General features: G+C 39.0%; 1 protein-coding gene across 1 annotated transcript; it reads right to left on the bottom strand.

Annotated features, from left to right (window-relative positions):
- Positions 1 to 3,038: 3,038 nt before the first annotated feature.
- Positions 3,039 to 19,158, bottom strand: DEPDC7 (DEP domain containing 7). Its single transcript, XM_029208381.1, has 9 exons — positions 19,043 to 19,158; positions 11,242 to 11,632; positions 9,516 to 9,643; positions 8,515 to 8,704; positions 5,393 to 5,604; positions 4,186 to 4,328; positions 3,883 to 4,008; positions 3,698 to 3,776; positions 3,039 to 3,377 (listed from the first exon to the last, which is right to left on the bottom strand). Exons 1-9 carry the CDS (start codon positions 19,113 to 19,115, stop codon positions 3,184 to 3,186), a joined length of 1,536 nt encoding a protein of 511 aa, XP_029064214.1. The 5' UTR covers positions 19,116 to 19,158; the 3' UTR covers positions 3,039 to 3,183.
- Between the last annotated feature and the right edge of the window lie 2,354 nt (positions 19,159 to 21,512).

Genomic DNA, 21,512 nt, shown 5'->3' with positions numbered 1-21,512 from the left:
TTTCACATGTGGAGAAGATGCTGCAACACCACCAAAACCACTGATTCGACTTGGATGGCTCACTTGTAATCTTTTGATATATTTTGAATTGTTTCCTTTAAATCTTAAAAACATTGACACATGTTCCAGTTTGCTTTTTGGCTACAAGAACTGGAAATTCAAATTACCTCAAGGTAAAGGGATTTCACTGACGGGCTACCTAGGGTTTGGAAGAAGCAAGCTGGCTGCTGCTCTAGATTATTACTACTCTATCATCTCCCCAGGACACACAGGATCTCTTTCATCACATCTCTACTCCTTGCTGCAGTTGGCTTCACTCCTCTCTACACTACAGACTAGCTTCTTTATTTTTTAGTCGTTCCTCCTTCAAAATTTAGATCTTTCTATACAGAATTTGATTGGCCAAGCTGATTTTTGTGCACAGTCTCATTAGCCTCCAGGTAGGCTGTCCTTGGATCAGTGCTTAGCCCTGGGCTACTCAACTAGAGTGGTGGGGAAGCTCTTAGTCACCTAGGCATCAGGTGTTTAAGTGGGGATGGCTTTCCAAGAGGACATCATGGATTAGTGAATGAGGGCAAGCAGCAAATGACAATTGACAGTTCTAGTGATACAAGAGGGTTGTCCAAGGCATTCAGGGTAGCACCAGACCTGTAGTTTAAAATTTTGACGATGCTTGCCATAAACATGACCAATTTTTCTTAAAACTTTGTGCTGATGAAGTTTGAGGTAAACTGTGGTTTTACTAGATTTTCCATGAAATTAACATTCTATTAGAAGGCCACTTCTTCTAGGACCATGAATATAACTAGGCAGTTCTGCCTTCCCCTGAAGGAGAGGTGTTAGTTTTGTTGCCAAATAATCATGTTATTCCATGAAGTGCAAAATAAAGGTTGCAAATCACGTAGTACACAGTTTTTGTCAACTATGGTCTCACCACACTTTCAGTAGTTTGTTTCTAAAAACTTCCTCACCCCTGAATTATGAAGTATCTTCTCTTTCACTTCATTGTAGAGAGCTGGCTTCCTTTCTTGCCTATGCAACAAAGCAAAATACACACCACAAAAAACCCACCTGACATAGTTATTCCCTGCTTTATTAGGAGAATTGGTATTTTATACTATAGATATGTCCTCAACTTTATCCCATTTAAAGACTAGTCAGTATCAGTTATATCTTACAAAAGATTGACATGCTAGCATATTGGTACATCATTTTAGTTTTCCCTACCTCTCATTAAAAGTCTAAATTTAAAGTTCAGCCTCATTTTATTATTTTTTCTTTGGTCATAATTCCTACATATTTTTTTAAGTTTTGAAAATTTATTTTTGGCTGTGTTGGGTCTTCATTGCTGCACGTGGGCTTTCTCCAGTTGCAGCGAGCGGGGGCTACTCTTTGTTGCGGTACGCAAGCTTCTCATTGTAGTGGCTTCTCTTGTTGTGGAGCATGGGCTCTAGGCGTGCGGTCTTCAGTAGCTGTGGCACACGGGCTCAGTAGTTGTGGCTCACGGGCTCTAGGGCGCAGGCTCAGTAGTTGTGGAGCACGGGCTTCTTTGCTCCGCAGCATGTGGGATCTTCCCAGACCAGGGCTCGAACCCGTGTCCCCTGCACTGGCAGGCGGACTCTTAACCACTGCGCCACCAGGGAAGCCCTCAGCCTCACTTTAATCTTTTGGTTTTATTTTTGTGAAGATGCACAATTTAAAATTGTATTATAGAAGTATTATATTGCACGTCTATTTGCCAAGTATATCTTGACAGTGCAGTAGTTCCAAAGTAATCATTAACTTGGATAAAAAGTTGAAGACTTTAGCTCTAATTTACAAGAAATGAAGGACACAGAGGAACATGATAAAGGATAGTACAGGCTTGCAATCAGCTAAATCCAGACTGTGGGAAACTCAAGAACAGATGACCAGGTTTATTCAATGACAGAAAGAGAGAAAAGGAGAAGGAAGGAGGGGTAAAGAGAAAAACCTCTAGAGTAAAAGATTTAAGAAGCACATTAACCAATTGCACTTTATGAACTTTGTTTAGATCCCTATTTGTATAAACTGTCAAAATCATTTGAGATCAGAAAATGTGAACACAATGCATTTTGATGATATTAAGGAATTGTGGCTTTGTGTGTAATGACACTGTGGTTATGTTTTTTTTAATTTAATTTTTTATTTTTGTCTGCGTTGGGTTTTTGTCGCTGTGTGCAGGCTTTCTCTAGCTGCAGCGAGCGGGGCTACTCTTCATTGCGGTGTGCAGCCTTCTTATTGCAGTGGCTTCTCTTGTTGCGGAGCACGGGCTCTATGTGTGCGGGCTTCAGTAGTTGTGGCACATGGGCTCAGTAGTTGTAGCTCGCGGGCTTCAGAGCGCAGGCTCAGTAGTTGTGGCGCATGGGCTTAGTTGCTCCGCAGCATGTGGGATCTTCCTGGACCAGGGCTCGAACCCATGTCCCCTGCATTAGCAGGCGGATTCTTAACCACTGAGCCACCAGGGAAATCCCTGTGGTTATGTTTTTAATGTCCTTATCTTTTAGCTATACATACTGAAACTTTATAGATGAAGTGATAGGATATATGAAATTTGCTGAGGTGGGAGCACAGAATAGATTAAACAAGATTGGCCATGGGTTGACAGCTGTTGAAACTGGATGATGAGTACATGAGAGTTCATTATTCTGTTCTCCCCATATTTGTATATGTTTGAAATTTTCCACAATAAGCTTTAAAAGATGTTGAAGTTTTCAAAAGCATTAGGACAGCTCAATTTTTACTTGTCTACAGTTTATGGTAATTGACAAATTCACTGTAGCATAGCCTAAGTTTCTATCTTGTATCTTTAAGAAGTATACCTTTCAAGGTACAAACCATACTCCTATTAACTTGTAATTACAGACTTCCTTACTGTTTAATACTTTCTTATATAAACACTGCAATGTCATATCATTTAAATTCCTAGGATGTTCTATTAAGTGTCGTGCACAATAATTATAAATCAACCCACCTAAAAGAGGTCAATACTTAACAGCAATACACCATCTAATACTCAGTTTCAGACACAAAAAGTTATACAAAAAAGTTTTATTAAGTACAGTTTCATATCTGGAAGAACATCCAATATTACAATGTGATTGGATCTTTAGGATACATAATTTATTCTTAAAATACACAAGTTATATACAGACACTGGAACACTCAGTCCCCAAAATACTCAATAAAGATGTCTGGGTGACACTTATGGAACTGCCCTAGCAATTTTTTCTTCTCTTTGGCAGAAAGTTTTGAATCCTCATCAATATTTTTTAGTAAATTCATTAGCTCATCCTTGGTTGTCTTCCTTGTATGGTCAGAATAATCACTTTGATCAATTCTCTGGCAATAAATATATCCTTAAAGTTTAAAAGTAAAAAGTTCAGTTAATGAATCTATTCCTCAGACTTAACTAGAAAAATCAAGCAACACTTTTATACTTATATATATTTTTCCCCATTTTGTAAAATGCATGTAAAGATGCTAAGCACTGCTGACTTTCGAACCCTGTCAAGTTGCTTTTTGACATAAGGAGGCTCTCAGCTAAGTCTGGATGGCTCTGAGGAGATTGATTAGAGTCTAGTTGAAATTAAAGTGCAACTACTTACAGCAAAACACTTTCAAATAAACACCAGGAATTTATCCTTGTGAGACATGGAAGTAGTATTTCTCAGATTACCTGTGTCTCTGTTTGGATCTCTCCCCTTCTGAATGTCCATGAGCTTAACACTGACAATTTTATGTAGAGTTCCAGGAATCTTTAAAAAAAAAAAAAAAAAAAAAGGAACATGGAACATTATTCAAATGCATTTTAATCTAGTGATCTATTACATAAGATCAACTTAACTACTTTCAGAGTTTTACCTTAAAAACATCTTTTTGATGATCCATTAAAAAGAGTACCAGAAGATCAGTTTTGCCTTTGGATAAATTTTTATTGTCAACAATAGCTTTTGAGAATATCCTTTTCACAACCATTCGGTTGTCACTCTATAAAAATAAAACAACACACACCCAATGGTATATATTTTTAAGAATTGTAATATAAAAGGGAATGTTAAATATTAATAGCTACTATCCATTTCAGCATAATTGATGCTGATGACGGATATGTCCTATAAATATTACAGATGCTGAATACAATTAACATTTAGACAAAAGACTTACTTCTTTCTGTAATTTCAATTCAGAAGGATGTGCTGCAACAGCCATGAAATACAGTAGTCTTCTAAATTCTTCTCTATTTTGAGAATCCAAAAGCTTTAGAAAGAGCTGAGTAGCTTCTAATGCTATTTCAGTCTTCCCATTCACTTCAGCCAAAAGAAAAAAAATGCTTTTAATTTTGACCAGACACGACTATATCAAAGGGAACAAAATTCAAGTTAGAGCTTATGCTAATCAGTAAACTTATCCAAAATGATGTTCGAAAGCAAAACAAAAAGACTAGGAATTACAATGAATGACCAATACCATCAAGAAAGCCTATACTTGGGACTTCTCTGGTGGCACAGTGGTTAAGAATCCACCTGCCAATGCAGCGGACACAGGTTCGATCCCTGGTCCGGGAAGATCTCGCATGCCACAGAGCAACTAAACCTGTGCGCCACAACTACTGAAGCCCGTGTGCCTAGAGCCCATGCTCTGCAACAAGAGAAGCCACCGCAATGTGAAGCCCATGCACCTCAAGGAAGAGTAGCCCCCGCTTGCCGCAACTAGAGAAAGCCCGCACGCAGCAACGAAGACCCAACACAGCCAAAAATAAATAATTAATTAAAAAAAAAAAAAAAGCCTATACTCAAATTGGCCAGTCCTAAGTCCTTGTCATACACAAATCTTAAGATGTTAAATCTAACTTGGTTTGTAAATAAATTCTCAGTCTATGTTTTCCAATACTTCATTACATTTCGAGGGTACACTTTGTATACAGTACTGATGTATCCAACTCTACCTGAGAAAAATAAAGGATTCTCTGAAACCTGCAACTTGTTTTCAACAAGCCATATGGAACAGTCTGGCTCACTGGTACAGAGACAAAGCAGAGTGTCTGCCATTGTGAAGAGAATGAAGGGGGAATGGTGATAGTGCTGATAACACTTTCTGAAAAAGAGAACTGCTACTCTATGCTTATTAAGCTTCCAGTGAATGAGAGCAGCATTCTCCTGTAGCAACCAGAAGTCCCTGAATAATTTCAGAGCTTATTAAAGCCTCTTTCCAAATGAGGCCTAGAAGTTTTGGAAAAAACACACTTTCCATGGATTAATCCAGATCCACTCTCAGCTTGAAGTAGTACCATTTTGGTTAATTTTGAGGACAAGTAACGTTTTCCTGTTCCCTCCAAAAGAGAAATTCTTGTATCCAGTAACATCTTACTTACCTAGGAGTTCTGCAATTCCATTATGAACATCAGATAGGTGATTTAACAGAGGTTCCCTACTACTGTAATATTTGCTAATGGCATCAAACAGAAGTTCTTTCACTAAGTCTGTTCTATCTGGTTGCTCAGGAAAGTTTCTGCTTATGTCTACAACCATCTGGTCTGGAAGGTATTCCAAGCAGTCAATTGCTGAAGAAAGCCACTCATCTTCCCTATGGGAGAAAATAATTATTATTTTAAAAAGCAAAGGATAACCAACATATACTCAGTACCTAATTTACTAGCTATTTCAAGTTTCCTACCAGAATAAATCTCTAAACACCTAGATAAAGAGATGTGTAATTCTTTTTAATATATAGTTAGATCATGAATCACAGATAAAAAGTTGGGTTTAATATGTCTTTTTTTTTTTTTAAGTGAAAACAGAATCCATCCACTACAATATAGGCCTGAGAAAGACATCAAAATTCAAACTCTGCTCCTTAAATTTACTATGGAGGTCCAGAAACTCTAAGTTGCTTGCTCAGGGTCCCAGGTAGGACTAGATCCCAGATCTGACTCTTAGACCAGCATTTTTCTAATATAGTATTGCTTACTTCAAAGCTCTGTGTATGATCTATCATCTCTGACTTTGGCTAGAAGAGAATACAGGAAGATAAGGTACGGTTTCAAAATAATTAACTATTAATTACCATTTCTAATAAAATGCCAGTTGGGTTAACTTAAGAAAATTGCTACATTTCAAGGAACAGAATGACTAAGTTTTTTTTTTTTAATATCTTTATTGGCGTATAATTGCTTTACAATGGTGTGTTAGTTTCTGCTGTATAACAAAGTGAATCAGCTATATGTATACATATATCCCCATATCTCCTTCTTCTTGCGTCTCCCTCCCACCCTCCCTATCCCATCTCTCTAGGTGGTCACAAAGCACCGAGCTAATCTCCCTGTGCTATGCGGCTGCTTCCCACTAGCTCTATCTATTTTACATTTGGTAGTGTATATATGTCAATGCCACTCTCTTACTTCGTCCCAGCTTACCCTTCCCCCTCCCCGTGTCCTCAAGTCCATTCTCTACGTCTGCATCTTTATTCCTGTCTTGCCCTTAGGTTCTTCAGAACCTTTTTTTTTTTTTTAGATTCCATATATATGTGTTAGTATACAGTATTTGTTTTTCAATTTCTGACTTACTTCACTCTGTATGACAGTCTCTAGGTCCATTCACCTCGCTACAAATAACTCAATTTTGTTTCTTTTTATGGCTGAGTAATATTCCATTGCATATATGTGCCACATCTTCTTTATCCATTTATCTGCAGAATGACTAACTTTTAATATTCAATTTGTTAATATATATAGTTTAAAAAAAAATCATGTCCTCCACTGTTGTGGACTCAGGACAATTAATTCTGCCACCACCCAGGTCATGTCATTTCCTCTAGTCATCAGCTTCATCATAAGATGTAGATAGATGAACTTTAAGGTCAATTTCTGATTCTGTACTTAAAATTTAAGGTAATCATACATTTTTTTCACATGTTACTTTAGATTGTAGAAATGTAATTTAAATTCTTGTAGAATAATAAGCTTCCTCTTTATATAGAGTTCAATAAGTAGTATGTTGGGATTAATTTTTTCACATAAGGGTTTAAGGTACCTTTTGACATTCAACTGTTTATTAATAATTCATTAGAATGCAGAAATGGTAAAGTATACTAAAAATATAAGTTGTATTCCTTTCAAACATTTGCATCTTCCTAACTACTGGAACACTATCTGCTAAGGCAAAAATCACTAAAAATTAAATAAACTAGAAAATACAAGATTTTAACATTTAATAATTTTACTTAGGGGAAGAGTTTCAAGGTTATAAGGAATATAGAACTCCTCCTTAAGGAAAAATGAAATCATAATTCCCTTAGCACCTGGAGTTAAGCCTTCAAATTTTTAATCAGGAGAGTGTAGTCAGAGGTGAGAGCAAGAGTTATTTCATGATGTTTCTTGAATAAAACTAGTTAATTTAAAAACATACTTAGTTGTTTTTAATTGTTATTTTTAATATGGTTGTAAAACTAGATATAATGGCAGAACTAATTCTTAAAAGAGGACTCATGTATGAAAAGTATAGTAAACTCAATATAATAGATTTTTATCACAACAACCAGGAAGTTGGTGATGCAATAAATATATATATATGCTTAACTTATAATAATACATATGGGATAAGTATATATTCTGTTTTTTTAACATCTTTATTGGAGTATAATTGCTTTATAATGTGTTAGTTTCTGCAGTATAACAAAGTCAATCAGCTATATGTATACATACATCCCCATATCTCCTCCCTCTTGCATCTCCCTTCCACCCTCCTTATCCCACGCCTCTAGGTGGTCACAAAGCACTGAGCTGATCTCCCTGTGCTATGCGGCTGCTTCCCACTAGCTATCTATTTTACATTTGGTACTGTATATATGTCCATGCCAGTCTCTCACATTGTCCCAGCTTACCCTTCCCCCTCCCCGTGTCCTCAAGTCCATTCTCTACATCTGCGTCTTTATTCCTGTCCTGCCCCTAGGTTCATCAGAACCATTTTTTTTTTCTTTTTAGATTCCATATATATGTGTTAGCATATGGTGTTTGTTTTTCTCTTTCTGACTTACTTCACTCTGTATGACAGTCTCTAGGTCCATCCACCTCACTACAAATAACTCAATTTTGAAAAACACATATTTAATACACATTCTAGAAGACTATAAAAGCATATATAGTCAAAGGAGTCTAAGAATTTGACAAATCTGTTCATTTTGTTCCAGGTCCGTTTGAAGACCAGACAGCTTTAAGAGAGCAGACAGCCCTACATTTTAACAAAGAAGATGGAACATAATAATTTTCTTCACTTGATGTGCAAGTGAGATATATGTGAAACAAAAATGAATATGAAAAATAATGACATTTAAATCTCGGTAATTTTGACCAAGGTAATTTTGTTCATTTTTCCCAATACTGATAATATCAATTGACAAAGCATATCTAATTGTATGGACAGAAGAAGTCAAAAGATTATCTTAAAACTAATATCTTCCTATAAACACACTCAAATTATTATATGTATTTCCACATACTGAGATTCACTGTAAGCCTTGAGAATCCCTCGATCCAGATAGTTCCTGTTGCTGACCAAGTCAGGCTGCCTCTTAGGTTGAGTAACTTTAGGTACCACCTCTTGCCGTTTGAGGAGGGAGTCAAGGAGTGGAAGGTCTATAAGTTGTAGCAGACGCCCAACTGTTTCTTCTTGCCATACTTCATTAACAACTGCACAGGGAAAATAACAAGGGGAAAAGTAACAATTAATAGTTACTACACGCTCACCACAATATCTGCCTAGGCAGGTCTAAGCTAATAAACTTGTGGCAAAAGAAAAAAAAAAGAAGAAGAGAGAGAGTCAATTTTATGAAGTAGTTTCTTATAACAAAGTAAAACAATTCAAGATTTGTTTAAAGTGTAGGAGAACAGACTTTGGACAACAGGAATTCTTTTCATTTTTGTACTGTAAAAAGCAATATGGCTTGATAAGAGATCAAGTCATATAACATGTTAATAAGGACCTTGGAAGAAAGAATGATTCATTCAATCTGAAAACTGGTTTGAAACCATTGGCTGCAGATTATTCCGCTCAGGGTTTCCACAAATGGGATGGGGGAGGGAAGGTGGAAATCAGTCATTAAAACCACATTCCATTGCCACAGACAAGGAAGAACATATAACCCTGTTAATGTTTTAATATATTTCTCAAATTTTTATTTAACCTAATAAAATTTTAGGGAAAGATATATCTGAGAGCAGATTTCAAATAAATTTTTTAAAATCTGCATGTAAAACATTTCAGATTTGAATCTCTGCCAGCTGATAGGACAAAAGTCAGTGTTCCAGAATTGCAACACTGATCTATTTGTTAAAGATAATAGACCTCTGTTAAAACTTAATATAAACAGCTTTAATACACAGTGTGCTCTTTCTTTATGCTCTGAATATCTAAATTCTAATAAAGGTTAAGATTGAAAAAATTTAAATAACTTTATTTGAAGTTAGTCTTCTATTTCCTCCTGTATCATCTTTAGCTTACCTTGTGGAGACAAGTTTGCAGAGATATTTACGTGAGGGGATTCGGCAGGCTTTAAACTCAGATTTTCCCACAGATCCTCTAAACTTGCAGATTTGATATCAGAGGACTTAAATAATGCATCTGCATACCTAAAATGAAATTATTTCATAAATTCCTGTTTACTAGTAAGCCTACAGAAATATTTTTGAATCTGAGAGCTAAGAGCTTCTAGAAAGTTTATGTATTTCAGAGCAAAAACATAACAAATACAAATTCTAAGAGTAGAATGAAATACAAAAACATCCCACCTTCTTTCTCAAGCCTGAATATACACACTCTACATAAATTCTCCTTTGAGCATTTAGATTTAAGTAATTCAATGACTAAAATGTTAGTCGCCAATTTTAAAACATAATCAAACACAGTCAAACTTCATTATGCTTACTGTTTTTATTAGTTAGCTCTCTTTCTGGGGCATTCTCTGGTAGATAGTGCTCAAATACAGAACTATAATCTCTTATTCATAATTCTGAAACCCAAAAAGCTTTGAAAAACTTAAAGTTTATTCAGAATTCATATAGTGACAAAACCTGTTCTGAGACTATCACAGCCTTTATCTATCCCAGTTAGTGTGAATATATTCATTGCAGAAATACTAGTGTGTTTGATTACCAGATGCTATCCCAGATCCCTCTCAGAGTGTGATCTAGTAAATGATATATGTACATAATGACCTTTCTAAAATCTCCAAAGTTCCAAATTCCTAAACGCATTTGTTCCCAAAGGTTTCAGATAAAGCACGTGGACCTACATTTGGAAAGTACTGACTGTGCCCTACCTTATCCTCCTACTTCCTTCTTATATATAGACAGGTAAATTTTATCATGTTTTAGAGTTTAAAAAAACACATTTGAAAGTCAATACACTAAAACTCTGACTTTGGGCCAGATCTGAATTGTAAGAGCTTCAATTACATGGTCACCTTTTCAAAGCTTAGCTGAGGGGAATAAAAGGGAAAAGTTTTATCTCATGACAAATAACTACGTTAGCTATGCACTTATCACCTACATCCATTTCAATCACTGGGTTCTACAATTCTGTCCCCCAGGCTCCCTTTAAATGATTCCTGCTTCTCCACCACTGCTGCCTACTTCCCCCTCATCTGTAGACCACAATATTGCAAGATTCCTCTCCCCGTTAGGCTGTCCATAGAGCTGCTTAAAATACAATCTCATCATGCTTAACATCTGTCTGTGGCCTCCCCAACATCTGTGTGATCACGTGCAAACTCCTTAAAATGTCCTATGAAACTTTCTGCATACTGGCTCCTTTCATATTTCACATCTGCTATTTTCTGGATTCTAGCGACAACCCACCTGCTTGTCTTCACCTCTCCTGTTCTCATACCACTTTGTGTATAAACTCTCTAACATTTTTTATACTGTAATTGTAACCTGAAGCAGAAAAATCAAAGTTTGTTGATGGTTTCTGCTAAATATATGAACAAACGAGAATTCTAGGAGATACCAAATAAACAAAAGTTTGCTCTACTTTATCAAATTTACCCACAGACCCAGATTTTAGCCTAATTTACTGTTCCAAAAATAACAGACAGTCAGCATCTCATTAAAAAGTAGACAAAATCCTGCCAATATCCCCCCTGCCAATATTATGAGACATGCTACCTACTGCACTAAAGAGGCACCTCCCCCTGCCAATAGTAAATGAAAATCTAACATAGACTAACCTGGAAGGTGAAAACAGTTTGTTCTCTTTGCCTAATTGACTGTCTTGGTTAGGTATCGTTGTGAATCTATAAAGGCTGCAACTACTATCTTCAAATGTAGGCTTTTTGTCTTTTCCAAAGACTTTGGTCGGAACTGCTTCAAATACTTTGTAGTCCATAAGTGCTTGACACACTCTCACCACTTTGGCCCGAGGAATATCTACATCACCAAAGTATTTATTCTGAATTAGGTGAGAAAAAATGACATCCACAGCTTCCGAACCAACAAAACAGTCATTGTGTCTTTTTAAATGATGCCTTCGTTTTTTCACCTCCACTTGTGTTTGAAGAGTGTTTATAATGCTGCTCCATACATATGTGGCTCCAAATGGCTTCTGGGCTACACTGAAACCTGGAATGGGAAAAATCACAGTTACCTCACTCATTTGTAATAAGGTCTAAGCAATCCTTAAGCAAATCTCCAAAGTTATTAATAAGAAACAATTATGAGGGCAGCTTATTATTGAAATATGAAATTATTAGTAGCAACTCATTAAAAAATGTAGTGCTGAGCCTGCGTGTCCGGAGCCTGTGCTCCGCGACGGGAGAGGCCACAACAGTGAGAGGCCCATGTACCGCAAAAAAAAAAAAAATGTAGTGCCTACTATATGCTAAACACTGTTCTATGTGCTAGGATACAAGAGTGGGCAAAATAAAGTCCCTGTTCTTACAGACTTATTCTTTGTGGGAAGATACAGACATTATGTATATGTTAGATCAGTGCCAAGAAGAAAAATAAAGCCAGGTAAGAAAGAGAATGCTGTTTTAGATGGGAGGTCAGAAAAGACCTCTTTGACATGGTGATCTCATGGGATCTCCAGGGAAGTCCCAGCAAGATTGTTTTTACTTATCAAAATTATATTTTAAAATTCCAGGGCTTCCCTGGTGGCGCAGTGGTTGAGAGTCCACCTGCTGATGCAGGGGACACGGGTTCGTGCCCCGGTCCGGGAAGATCCCACATGCCGCGGAGCGGCTGGGCCCGTGAGCCATGGCCGCTGAGCCTGCGCATCCGGAGCCTGTGCTCCACAGCGGGAGAGGCCGCAACAGCGAGAGGCCCGCGTACCGCAAAAAAAAAAAAAAAAAAAAAAAATTCCAGATACTTCATAATTCATTACTAAACAAAGAAGGAAGTAATTGATGCTAGTTTTCCAAATATGTGAGCAGTTTTAAGAACTGAATTATGGAGACTCAACAAGATAAAGCAAGCTGAAACTAGACTTACTACTGGTACTGTATTTAGTCTCTACTGAGTAGAGCCAGAATCATGCACTGGATGGAATCTCAAAATATGTCCAGGTCATTCCCCTGGTATCCAGAACTAGGAGTAGCTGTACTGTTTCCAGCCACTATGACTAAATAAAAGGAGGATTAGCATTTAATATTCTTAACTTCCTAACATACCAGAGATTATAGCTGAGATTTAAATGAACTTAATGTCTGTTCTTTAGTCTTTTTTCAAGTCTTCATTATATTATTAATAGTAGCTAACATTTGAGGACTTACAATATGACTCTGCCTTCTCTCATTTAATAAACTGATAAACTTCTCTAAAATAGTTATTAATAATCGTATTTTGAAGAAATTGAGGCTCAATGAATTAAACAAACTTACCCTCAGTATTTTTTTTTCCCCCTCAGTTTTACAGGTAGTAAATATATACTAGCTTTTCTTAGTACTTAAATATAAATATATTAAAAGTAAGTCAGGGCTTCCCTGGTGGCACAGTGGTTGAGAGCCTGCCTGCCGATGCAGGGGATACGGGTTCGTGCCCCGGTCCGGGAAGATCCCACATGCCGCAGAGCAACTAACCCCATGCACCACAACTACTGAAGCCCTTGTGCCTAGAGCCCATGCTCCACAACAAGAGAAGCCACCGCAATGAGAAGCCCCCGCTCGCCGCAACTAGAAAAAGCCCACGCGAAGCCACGAACACACAGTGCAGCCAAAAATAAATAAATTAATTTTTTTTAAAAAAGCTTTGAAAAAAAAAGTTAGCAGATAGTTTTAGCATTAACCTTTCATTGAAGACTTGGATTAACTGAAAGAACTTTAAGTGAGCCAATGAGATTAAAGAAACAAACAAAAAAACAACTTTTAAGATTTTTGAATCCTTAACCAAGCTATTTAAAAACACTTAGTCATTACTCCTAAAATAAGATAGTTATCATAATTCTATGATATATACTATCCATAGTACACAGGAAAGGAAAATAAGCAAGGTTCAAACTTGTAGAGCTCAGATCGCCTATTAAGTACCAACAAAACAGACTTCTGGGCTAGTAATAATACTAAAGATGAAACACATAAATCATAACAGTTGAGCTACAAGTAAGTTAGCATAAAAACCCTAAAAGACTCACTTATTAATTTGAGATCAATAAGACAACTGATGGGGGTGAGAGCCTCAATGATGTGAAAAAGGCTAATCTTCACAGGGGAATTAAGAAATAAAGAATATATTTCCCCATATTAACTTGCTGTTTAAATATGGGAAATCAGGAAGTCTTACAGGTTGGATAACAAAGTATAAAAGATTAAAGAACAGGTTAGAGCAGGATAGTAGGCACCTGTGAGCCATACAATGTTTCCAGAGTTCTCCAGGCATAATATAATTCAGCCCTTTCAGGTCCCCTCTGTTCTCACTGACCATTAATTCCCAACCATTGCATCCTGGTTGCAAATATCCTGGGATATTTCCCCTTAAGCATCACCACCCGCAGACCCAAACTAACTCATGTTCGTACAGATATTTTAATACATAATCTACCCTGGACTTGATGAGTAAATGTGCCAAAACCCACACCAGGATAACCTGTTTTTTTAATGCTGCCTTCACCAGTTGAACATAGATCCCCCACATGCTGGTTTGAAACTTCTTATTTATCATCATCTAAGAGCTGAAATGAACATTGGTATCGCTGACCATGGCCCAGTAAGATGAATTATTGTGACTTCTAAACAGGATTCAAGAGACCCAAAGTATACAATGAATGTTTTGTAAGTCTAGCAATCAGAATTTAAGCTTCAGCTTGTCCTCAAACTTCACTTGCATATGAACTTGACAATTCCTGAAAATTCATCACTGTCTACATCTTGATGCTTCTTTGTTTACACTTGGTTAAGCATGTTCTGAAAGCATCATGACCTAATGATCAAAGTCTAGAGACCAGCTGCGATAACCCTGAAAAACAGACTTAACTTTTATAATTTGTTTTCTTCATTTACTGATACAAGAATTAAACATGTTTCAGGTCTAAACTGCTGATTTGCAGGACTTTGGAGACTAAAATTATATCTCTCTCCATTTAGACATGGTCATTGAACACCAAACAAAATATGTAAGAAATGAGGCATAGTAACAAATTTGACCTGTCGAATAAAAAGCTTTGAGAAGCTATCAAGAGGCTCAGAAACTGTTTTAAACTAGATCTATAACATACTACACATGCTCTTGAGCACTGTATAAATCTACACTAGTTAACATTCAGTTTTCAAGCAGGCTCTTCTTTATCTGTGTGAAAACAATAGCTATTTTTCAAAAGCAAAGACCCATCCTTTGCATGTGTTTGAAATCTACCCAAAAAAGTTTACCAGCCATAAAAAAGTTAAACTTCTAATATTGGACTTATGTGTATTTGTAACACTACTAATAATCATCTTTACTGGGCTTCCCTGGTGGTGCAGTAGTTGAGAGTCCGCCTGCTGATGCAGGGGACACGGGTTCGTGCCCCGGTCCGGGAAGATCCCACATGCCGCGGAGCGGCTGGGCCCGTGAGCCATGGCCGCTGAGCCTGTGCATCCGGAGCCTGTGCTCCGCAACGGGAGAGGCCACAACAGTGAGAGGCCTGCGTATCGCAAAAAAAAAAAAAAAAAAATCATCTTTATTTCTAAAAAGGTACACTAAATAATCAAGTTATTATAATAATAATTCCTTAAAAATCAAGTCATAAGGCAGATAGGTCAAGAAATTACATTTACTCATTAAGTCACAAGGGGATAATCAGCATCAACTATGGCCCTGCTGTGAAAACCAATTTAAGGGTGAAAACAATTCTATAATCATTTCAATCAGTGAGATTATATTAACTCCTTAGAAGATCAATAGACACATTATAAAACTGGATCCCACTGTAAGGTAAACATACACACAAGAGTTACTAAAACATGCTACTTCTAAATGAATATGTAACAATCGTATTTTCAATTTTGGACATTACACTGCCCCCACCCCCAACACACACAAAAGAAAAGAATTCAGAGAGCTCATGTTAGGCAGTTTTGCACAAAACTTAAAGAAACAGTGAGCTAGTGCCTTATTTCATTCAAATTTCCTTATACTTCACAGAGGTTCAAATTATTCAATACTTGTTAGTTGTAGATTACTGCCAACTATTAAAATATTTTAAAGAAGGGTTAACACAGTGGTTCTTAGTGGGTGATTTTACTCCCCCCGGACATTTGGCAATGTCTGGAGCCATTTTTGGTTGTTATAAGCTGAGGGAGAAATGCTACGGATGTTTAGTGGGTAGAGGGCCCAGGGACACTGCTTAACATTCTACAGTGACAGGCCAGCTCCCGCAACAATAAAGAAAATGTCAGCAGCGCCGAGGTTCAGAAACCCTAGGTTAATTGAATACTGTTTAGACATGGAAACTTGTGTTAATGCAGCAGGCACAGTGCTAGGTTCTGTGAATAGAAAAAGATGAGAGTGTGGGTTCTGGAGTCCCAGAGAACTTGGTTCTCTATTCTTGGCTCCATCATTACTAATAATGCAATCTTGGGCAAACTGCCTAACTTTTCTGGTGCAAAACAGAGTTAATTCCACTGCTCTCAGTTACTGTGAAGGTCATCTAAGATATATATGTAAAGTGGCTGGCACGTACCCAGCAATTAACAGACGTATAAAAACGAAAGGGGAAATTGTCTCAATCTAGAAGAGCCGAAGGACATGTGGATTCACTGTAATGTAATATCCTGGATGGGACCCTGGAACAGAAAAAGGATATTAGGCAAAAACTAAGGAAACCTAAGTAAAAGTATGGACTATCAATATCGGTTCACTAATTGTGACAAAGGTATTACACTAAACGTAAGATGTTAATCATAAGGGAAACTGAGTGAAGGGCATATGGGAACTCTAAGCGCTAACTTAGTGACTTTTTGTAAATCTAAATCTATTCTAAAAATGTTTAAGTTTATTTAAAAAGTTAAAAAAAAGGAAGGTCTCTTTCTTCCTCTTCCTTTCTTTGAACTAAGAAGACACAGTCCCCACCCTCAAAGAGTTTACCCTCTACCTATTCATACCACTTGGATGATGAGGTCAAGCGCTGAACAGTAGTCAGTCAAATAAAGACCACTAGCAGGTGAGATGACAAACGTGACACATACCAGAAGATTTAACTCCTCATCAGAAGATAACAAGTACATAAAATCCTAAATCATTTAGGATTTGAGAGAATTTTTCTTAAGAATTATTTTTTTTCAAAAGAGGTTTTAAAACATTACTCACAGAATTGTTAAGACAAAGGAAAAGGACTGCATTTATTGGACATTAACCAAAATTTCATGAAAATAGATAAATGTAGAGAGCTGTGCTTTGAGTGTTAAAACTAGGCAGATGTGACTGAGTGGGGAAAACTTCCTATACGCCAGTATCAATACTGCAACACTTTTACTGCATATTGGTTTTGGTAATCCAAAGTTTGTTTTCCTCTTACACAGCATTAGAGATGTCATGCTGAAGACTGACATTGCCTCTGAAAAGAAGGCTGCAGGTAAACTACGTAAAATAAATAAAGAACAATTTTAGAATATGTTTAGAGAACTATTAACAAAAGCAGGCACTGGCCCCTGCTTTAATTCATACAGATTAATGAGATAGCATATGGGAAGTACTTTGAGCTCCCTGGAAAAGTGATACCAGGTGAATTCAAAGAATTAGGTTACAGTATAAAGGGATAACAGGATAACATACCACTTTCTTGCTTGTCTATATTAAAAGACAAATTTCTCCAAATTACTTACTAAAGGTTAGCATACAGACTTTATTTCTTCTACATAAATCAGGTCCCTGGTTGTTACAGCCCCTTTAAACTATGGAAGGATTACTAATAGTTAGAGAAACAAAAATACAAAGCTGCTTGCCAGAGGACACAGAAAGAGAATGGCAGGGAACCAAGAACACAGGCTCCCATTACCATGCTCGCTAGGACTGTGACAAGGCAACTAAAGAGTGGGAAGGGGGATGAACATAGGATAACAGGTAGGGTTCCAACTGTAGCAACCAAAACAGATGAGAAAACACAGTGGGCCCTTCTCTGCCCACTGCACCTGGTGTGCAGAAGACAGTGGTCCTTTCCTTGGGTTCAAATTCGATGACCAGCATTTCAACTCTTCCCTCTGAGAGTCATCTACTTAATTTTGAATACATATTCCCTTATACGAAGAACTTGGTCACTAACGACCAAAGCTCAGAACAGGAATTTCAGCTGTTAGAGAAGACAGGACTTTTAATCACATAAAATTTGGCACTTTCTTTCACCCAGAAAGTAAGCCTAAAGAATTCTCAAGACTGTTTCCAATATTATTTGATTTTATATTCCTAAACAATGAAGTATTTCCCTTCTCTTCACACTGTAAACACTGGAGAAATTCTGAATGTAGCCATCATGCGCTTATTTGAATCCTTTTAATTGGAGAGTAAGATTAATGTTAAGATCGTTTTTAGAAAAGTACAAATGAAAAGTGGTTCTCTATCACAATTTATCATTAGCATTTTGAAGATTAAAAGGAGCATCACTAATTGTAAGTTAAACAGAAAACTGGGGGCACTGAGATGCACCCAATTTGTCCCACGTCAATCCACTGACCACTGTCACCTTGAGGAAGGAGTCACAGTTTCACTGGTTTGCTTTTACAAATGAAAGGCTTAATAATAAGGGAACTAATTCCTACAGCAACCCACATTGTAGCTACAGAAAGGGGGGAAAGTTGTAACTTCTCTAAAAGGAAAACAAAAAAGCCAAGTATTATCTGTACCCCTTAACTCTATTAACTGAGACGTAGGGTATGCTAAAATCGGAATTTTAGAACCGATCATCTGATTCCGTTCAATTGTTTGGACATTTAAAGAAACCAAGATGTTAGCATACTAACATCCTAAGTAACCTGCCTGCCAGGACATGATTAAGCTGGCAAAATTCACCAGTGTTTCTCCTTATCTCATGCAACCATTGAAAAGGAAAATCAAAAACTTCTACTCATTGAAATACTGCTTATCCAGAAAGTGTAACTAATAAATACCTTTTATGCCAAGTTCCTGCCGGTAGAACTTAATATAACAGAAACCTCTCACCACTCCCAGGAAGAGTCTGGGCAACAAACTGGGCAACAGAGGCACTGGGCCCCTGGCCATATTGTGGAGTCAAGGTTTGTGGCTGAGACAGTAACCAGTAATGATGTGGAGCACGTCTGGAGACCTACTGCAAGCGCCAGGCACGCAGTTGGCGCACAGACTAGCGCGCGGTGAAGTTAAAGTCCGGGTAACTTAGGAGAAAGCTGGCTGCGAGGGCACCAGGGTCCGGCACAGCAGCTCACCGGCGGGGGCGCCGGCCCGAACGGCCACAGCTGTGCGGAGCTCTCGGAGGCGGCCGCGGACCTGGCTGTACCTGGCGAGATCCCCCGCCCGCGCGAGAACCTCGGCCTGCGCCCCCCGCCCGCCCCGCGACCCCCAGCGTTCCCAGACCGGGTCCTCGACACCTACTGGGAGGCCTCTGCGCGGGACTTTGGAAAGCCGTCAGGTTGAGAGCCGCCGCCTTCTCCCGCACCGTGGCCATGGCCGCAGCCGCGCGGACACCGCCGCCCCAGACCGCCGCACAGCGAAGTGGGCGCCAGCGCAGCGGCCGCCAGTTAACTGGCCCGGGATGGGGCGGGGCTCCCGCCAGGCCCAGTCCCCGCCCTGTGATCGGCCGCTGCGCGCCGCACGCCGCCGGTCACGTGCAGGCCGGGGCCGACTGTAACCTGAGGCCCCGCGGGCGAGGAAAAGGTGCGGACCCCGCCTTCGAGACAGCCAGGTGGGAAGTATTTCGGGGTGCTGCGCCCTGCGAGTCCGCGCCGGCCGCACGCTGCCCGCATCCCACCCCCGCCGTCGGCACAGCCCACGCGCAGGCAGAGGTATGCGCGCGGCAGGCTCAGACCAGCTGGGTGCAAAGCGCGTCCCGCCGTGGATTAGGTCTGGGGCTCGGCCAGCTGTTTAACTGTCTTGGGCTTCTGTGTCCTCACCTGTGACGCGAGGGCAGTATTAGTATCCGCTTCGCGGAATTTTTTTAATGAAGATTACACGAACCAATTCATGTATTTTAGTTGTTGGGTCTGGAACATAAGTGCTTAAAACTATGTCACGGTGATAAGTGCCTCGAGTTTTTCACGCATCCCCACCTGTAAAGAACAAATCTTTATCTGTTTCAGGAGAGCAATGTCTAGAGGGCACAGTCAGGAGGGCAGCTAGCTGGCCTTGGGGCTGGCTGCCAAGGAAATCGGTGCCGCCTCCAAAGTAACTCTGGGTCAGGTGGGTAGGGACAGAGTTAGGAAAGAAGGGAAGGGGGCTGTTAAGGGGAATTTGAAAACAGGGAATCCAGGGATCCAGCGCTGGGGTAACTCTGAAAAGATGAGTGGCGTAAGAGACCGATAATTCAATTGTCAGATACTTAACCACCCCCCGCTTTTTTTTTTTTCAAATTTGGGGATTTTGCAATCATGTTAAACCTTTGGTACATATAATAAATGTCTTCTTAGAAGGAGGATGCCTGCGTGATCAGGTTATAAACCAGAATGGTTTTTTAAAAAAATTTATTTTATTTATTTTACTTTTGGCTGCATTGGGTCTTCATTGCTGCGTGTGGGCTTCCTCTAGTTGTGGTGAGCGGGGGTTACTCTTTGTTACGGTGTGCAGGCTTCTCATTGCGGTGGCTTCTCTTGTTGTGGAGCACGGGCTCTAGGCGTGTGGGCTTCTATAGTTGTGGCGCAAGGGCTCAGGGTTTGTGGCACGCAGGCTCTAGAGCACAGGCTCAGTAGCTGTGGCGCATGAGCTTAGTTGCTCCATGGCATGTGGGATCATCCTGGACCAGGGCTCGAACCCGTGTCCACTGTATTGGCAGGCGGGTTCTTAACCACTGTGCCACCAGGGAAGCCTCAGAATGGTTTTTAAATGGGAGTTCATTACTTAGCTTATTGGAGGAAGCTCCTACACGTAGTTGCTTCAAAATGCTAAGAAGAATACAAACGTGGTTATTTCAAAGAGCACATACCAAGAAATTGCGACCCTAGGGCCCCCAGTTTAGTGGGTTAGACGTGGGCCATTGCTGCTCCTAAGATTTAGAAACGGTTGCCAGGGTTGTCCTTTTTTTTAATGCGCTCTCTCCCCCTGGTGGTATTAAAACCCAACCGCACCTCTATTCAAGGAATTTTCCTTTGTCATTTCTCAGTTGACTACTCAGTTGACTACTGTATCTCAGAGATAAGATACAATTTAGGACGGGTTTCAGGTACTCAGCAGGCCAGTTAACTTTAGTCTACCTCATGCTGTGTAACTGAATGAACACACAAGTCCATCCTCACTACTTGGGGAAAAAAAAGATCTTATTTCTGAAAGCAAATCTTGACAAACACTAATATTGGGTCTTTTGAAAAAGGCAGGTGACCTCAGTGACTATTTTGATGATTTATATAACATTTCAAAGAATTTTTACCAGCTTGTGCTGTCTTTGTCTATCTTACCTGGTGAAATGCTCTCTTTTACTTGTCCGCATTCTATGTATCTTGGAGGCCTAATTCAAATCCCACCTTCTTTGCTGGACACATTTTTCCAGATTACACTGATATATTCCTTCCCTACAGACCCATGACATTTATCAAATACATTACTGTTTTATGGCCCCATCGTACTGATACTACCTAATTATTTCAGCACACACCTCTTGATTGCCTAGCAAAGTTGGAAAACTGTTCAGGGCAGGGAGAATATCTTAACCTCTCAGATTTCTTTCAGTATCTGTCGTGTTGGGCACATAGTAGATGTCTTATATAGTAATGATTATCCTCATTAAAATACAGAGCTTTTAAAAATATCAGCTTCATGCTTTTAAAACTTTAATTTTTTTGTTGTTGTTTGTTTATTTTTGTTTTGGCCACGCCATGGGGCTTGCAGGGTCTTAGTTCCTCGACCAGGTTTTGAA

The sequence above is a fragment of the Monodon monoceros genome, unplaced genomic scaffold (genome assembly GCF_005190385.1).
Source record: "Monodon monoceros isolate NGI ecotype Baffin Bay Population unplaced genomic scaffold, NGI_Narwhal_1 Super_Scaffold_7, whole genome shotgun sequence".
In the NCBI taxonomy this organism is placed as follows: domain Eukaryota; kingdom Metazoa; phylum Chordata; class Mammalia; order Artiodactyla; family Monodontidae; genus Monodon; species Monodon monoceros.
The sequence above is the reverse complement of the archived record's forward strand: the minus strand, read 5'-3'. Positions and strand labels throughout refer to the sequence as shown.

What these genes read in the sequence shown, in the direction of transcription:
- DEPDC7 (XM_029208381.1), bottom strand. Translation starts at nt 19,115, where the DNA reads ATGGCCACGGTGCGGGAGAAGGCGGCGGCTCTCAACCTGACGGCTTTC. An exon ending in AATTGAAATTACAGAAAGAA is followed by an intron (nt 4,009 to 4,185) that starts GTAAGTCTTTTG and finishes TTATTTTTATAG; the next exon opens with AGTGACAACCGAATGGTTGT. An exon ending in AGATCCAAACAGAGACACAG is followed by an intron (nt 3,378 to 3,697) that starts GTAATCTGAGAA and finishes TTAAACTTTAAG; the next exon opens with GATATATTTATTGCCAGAGA.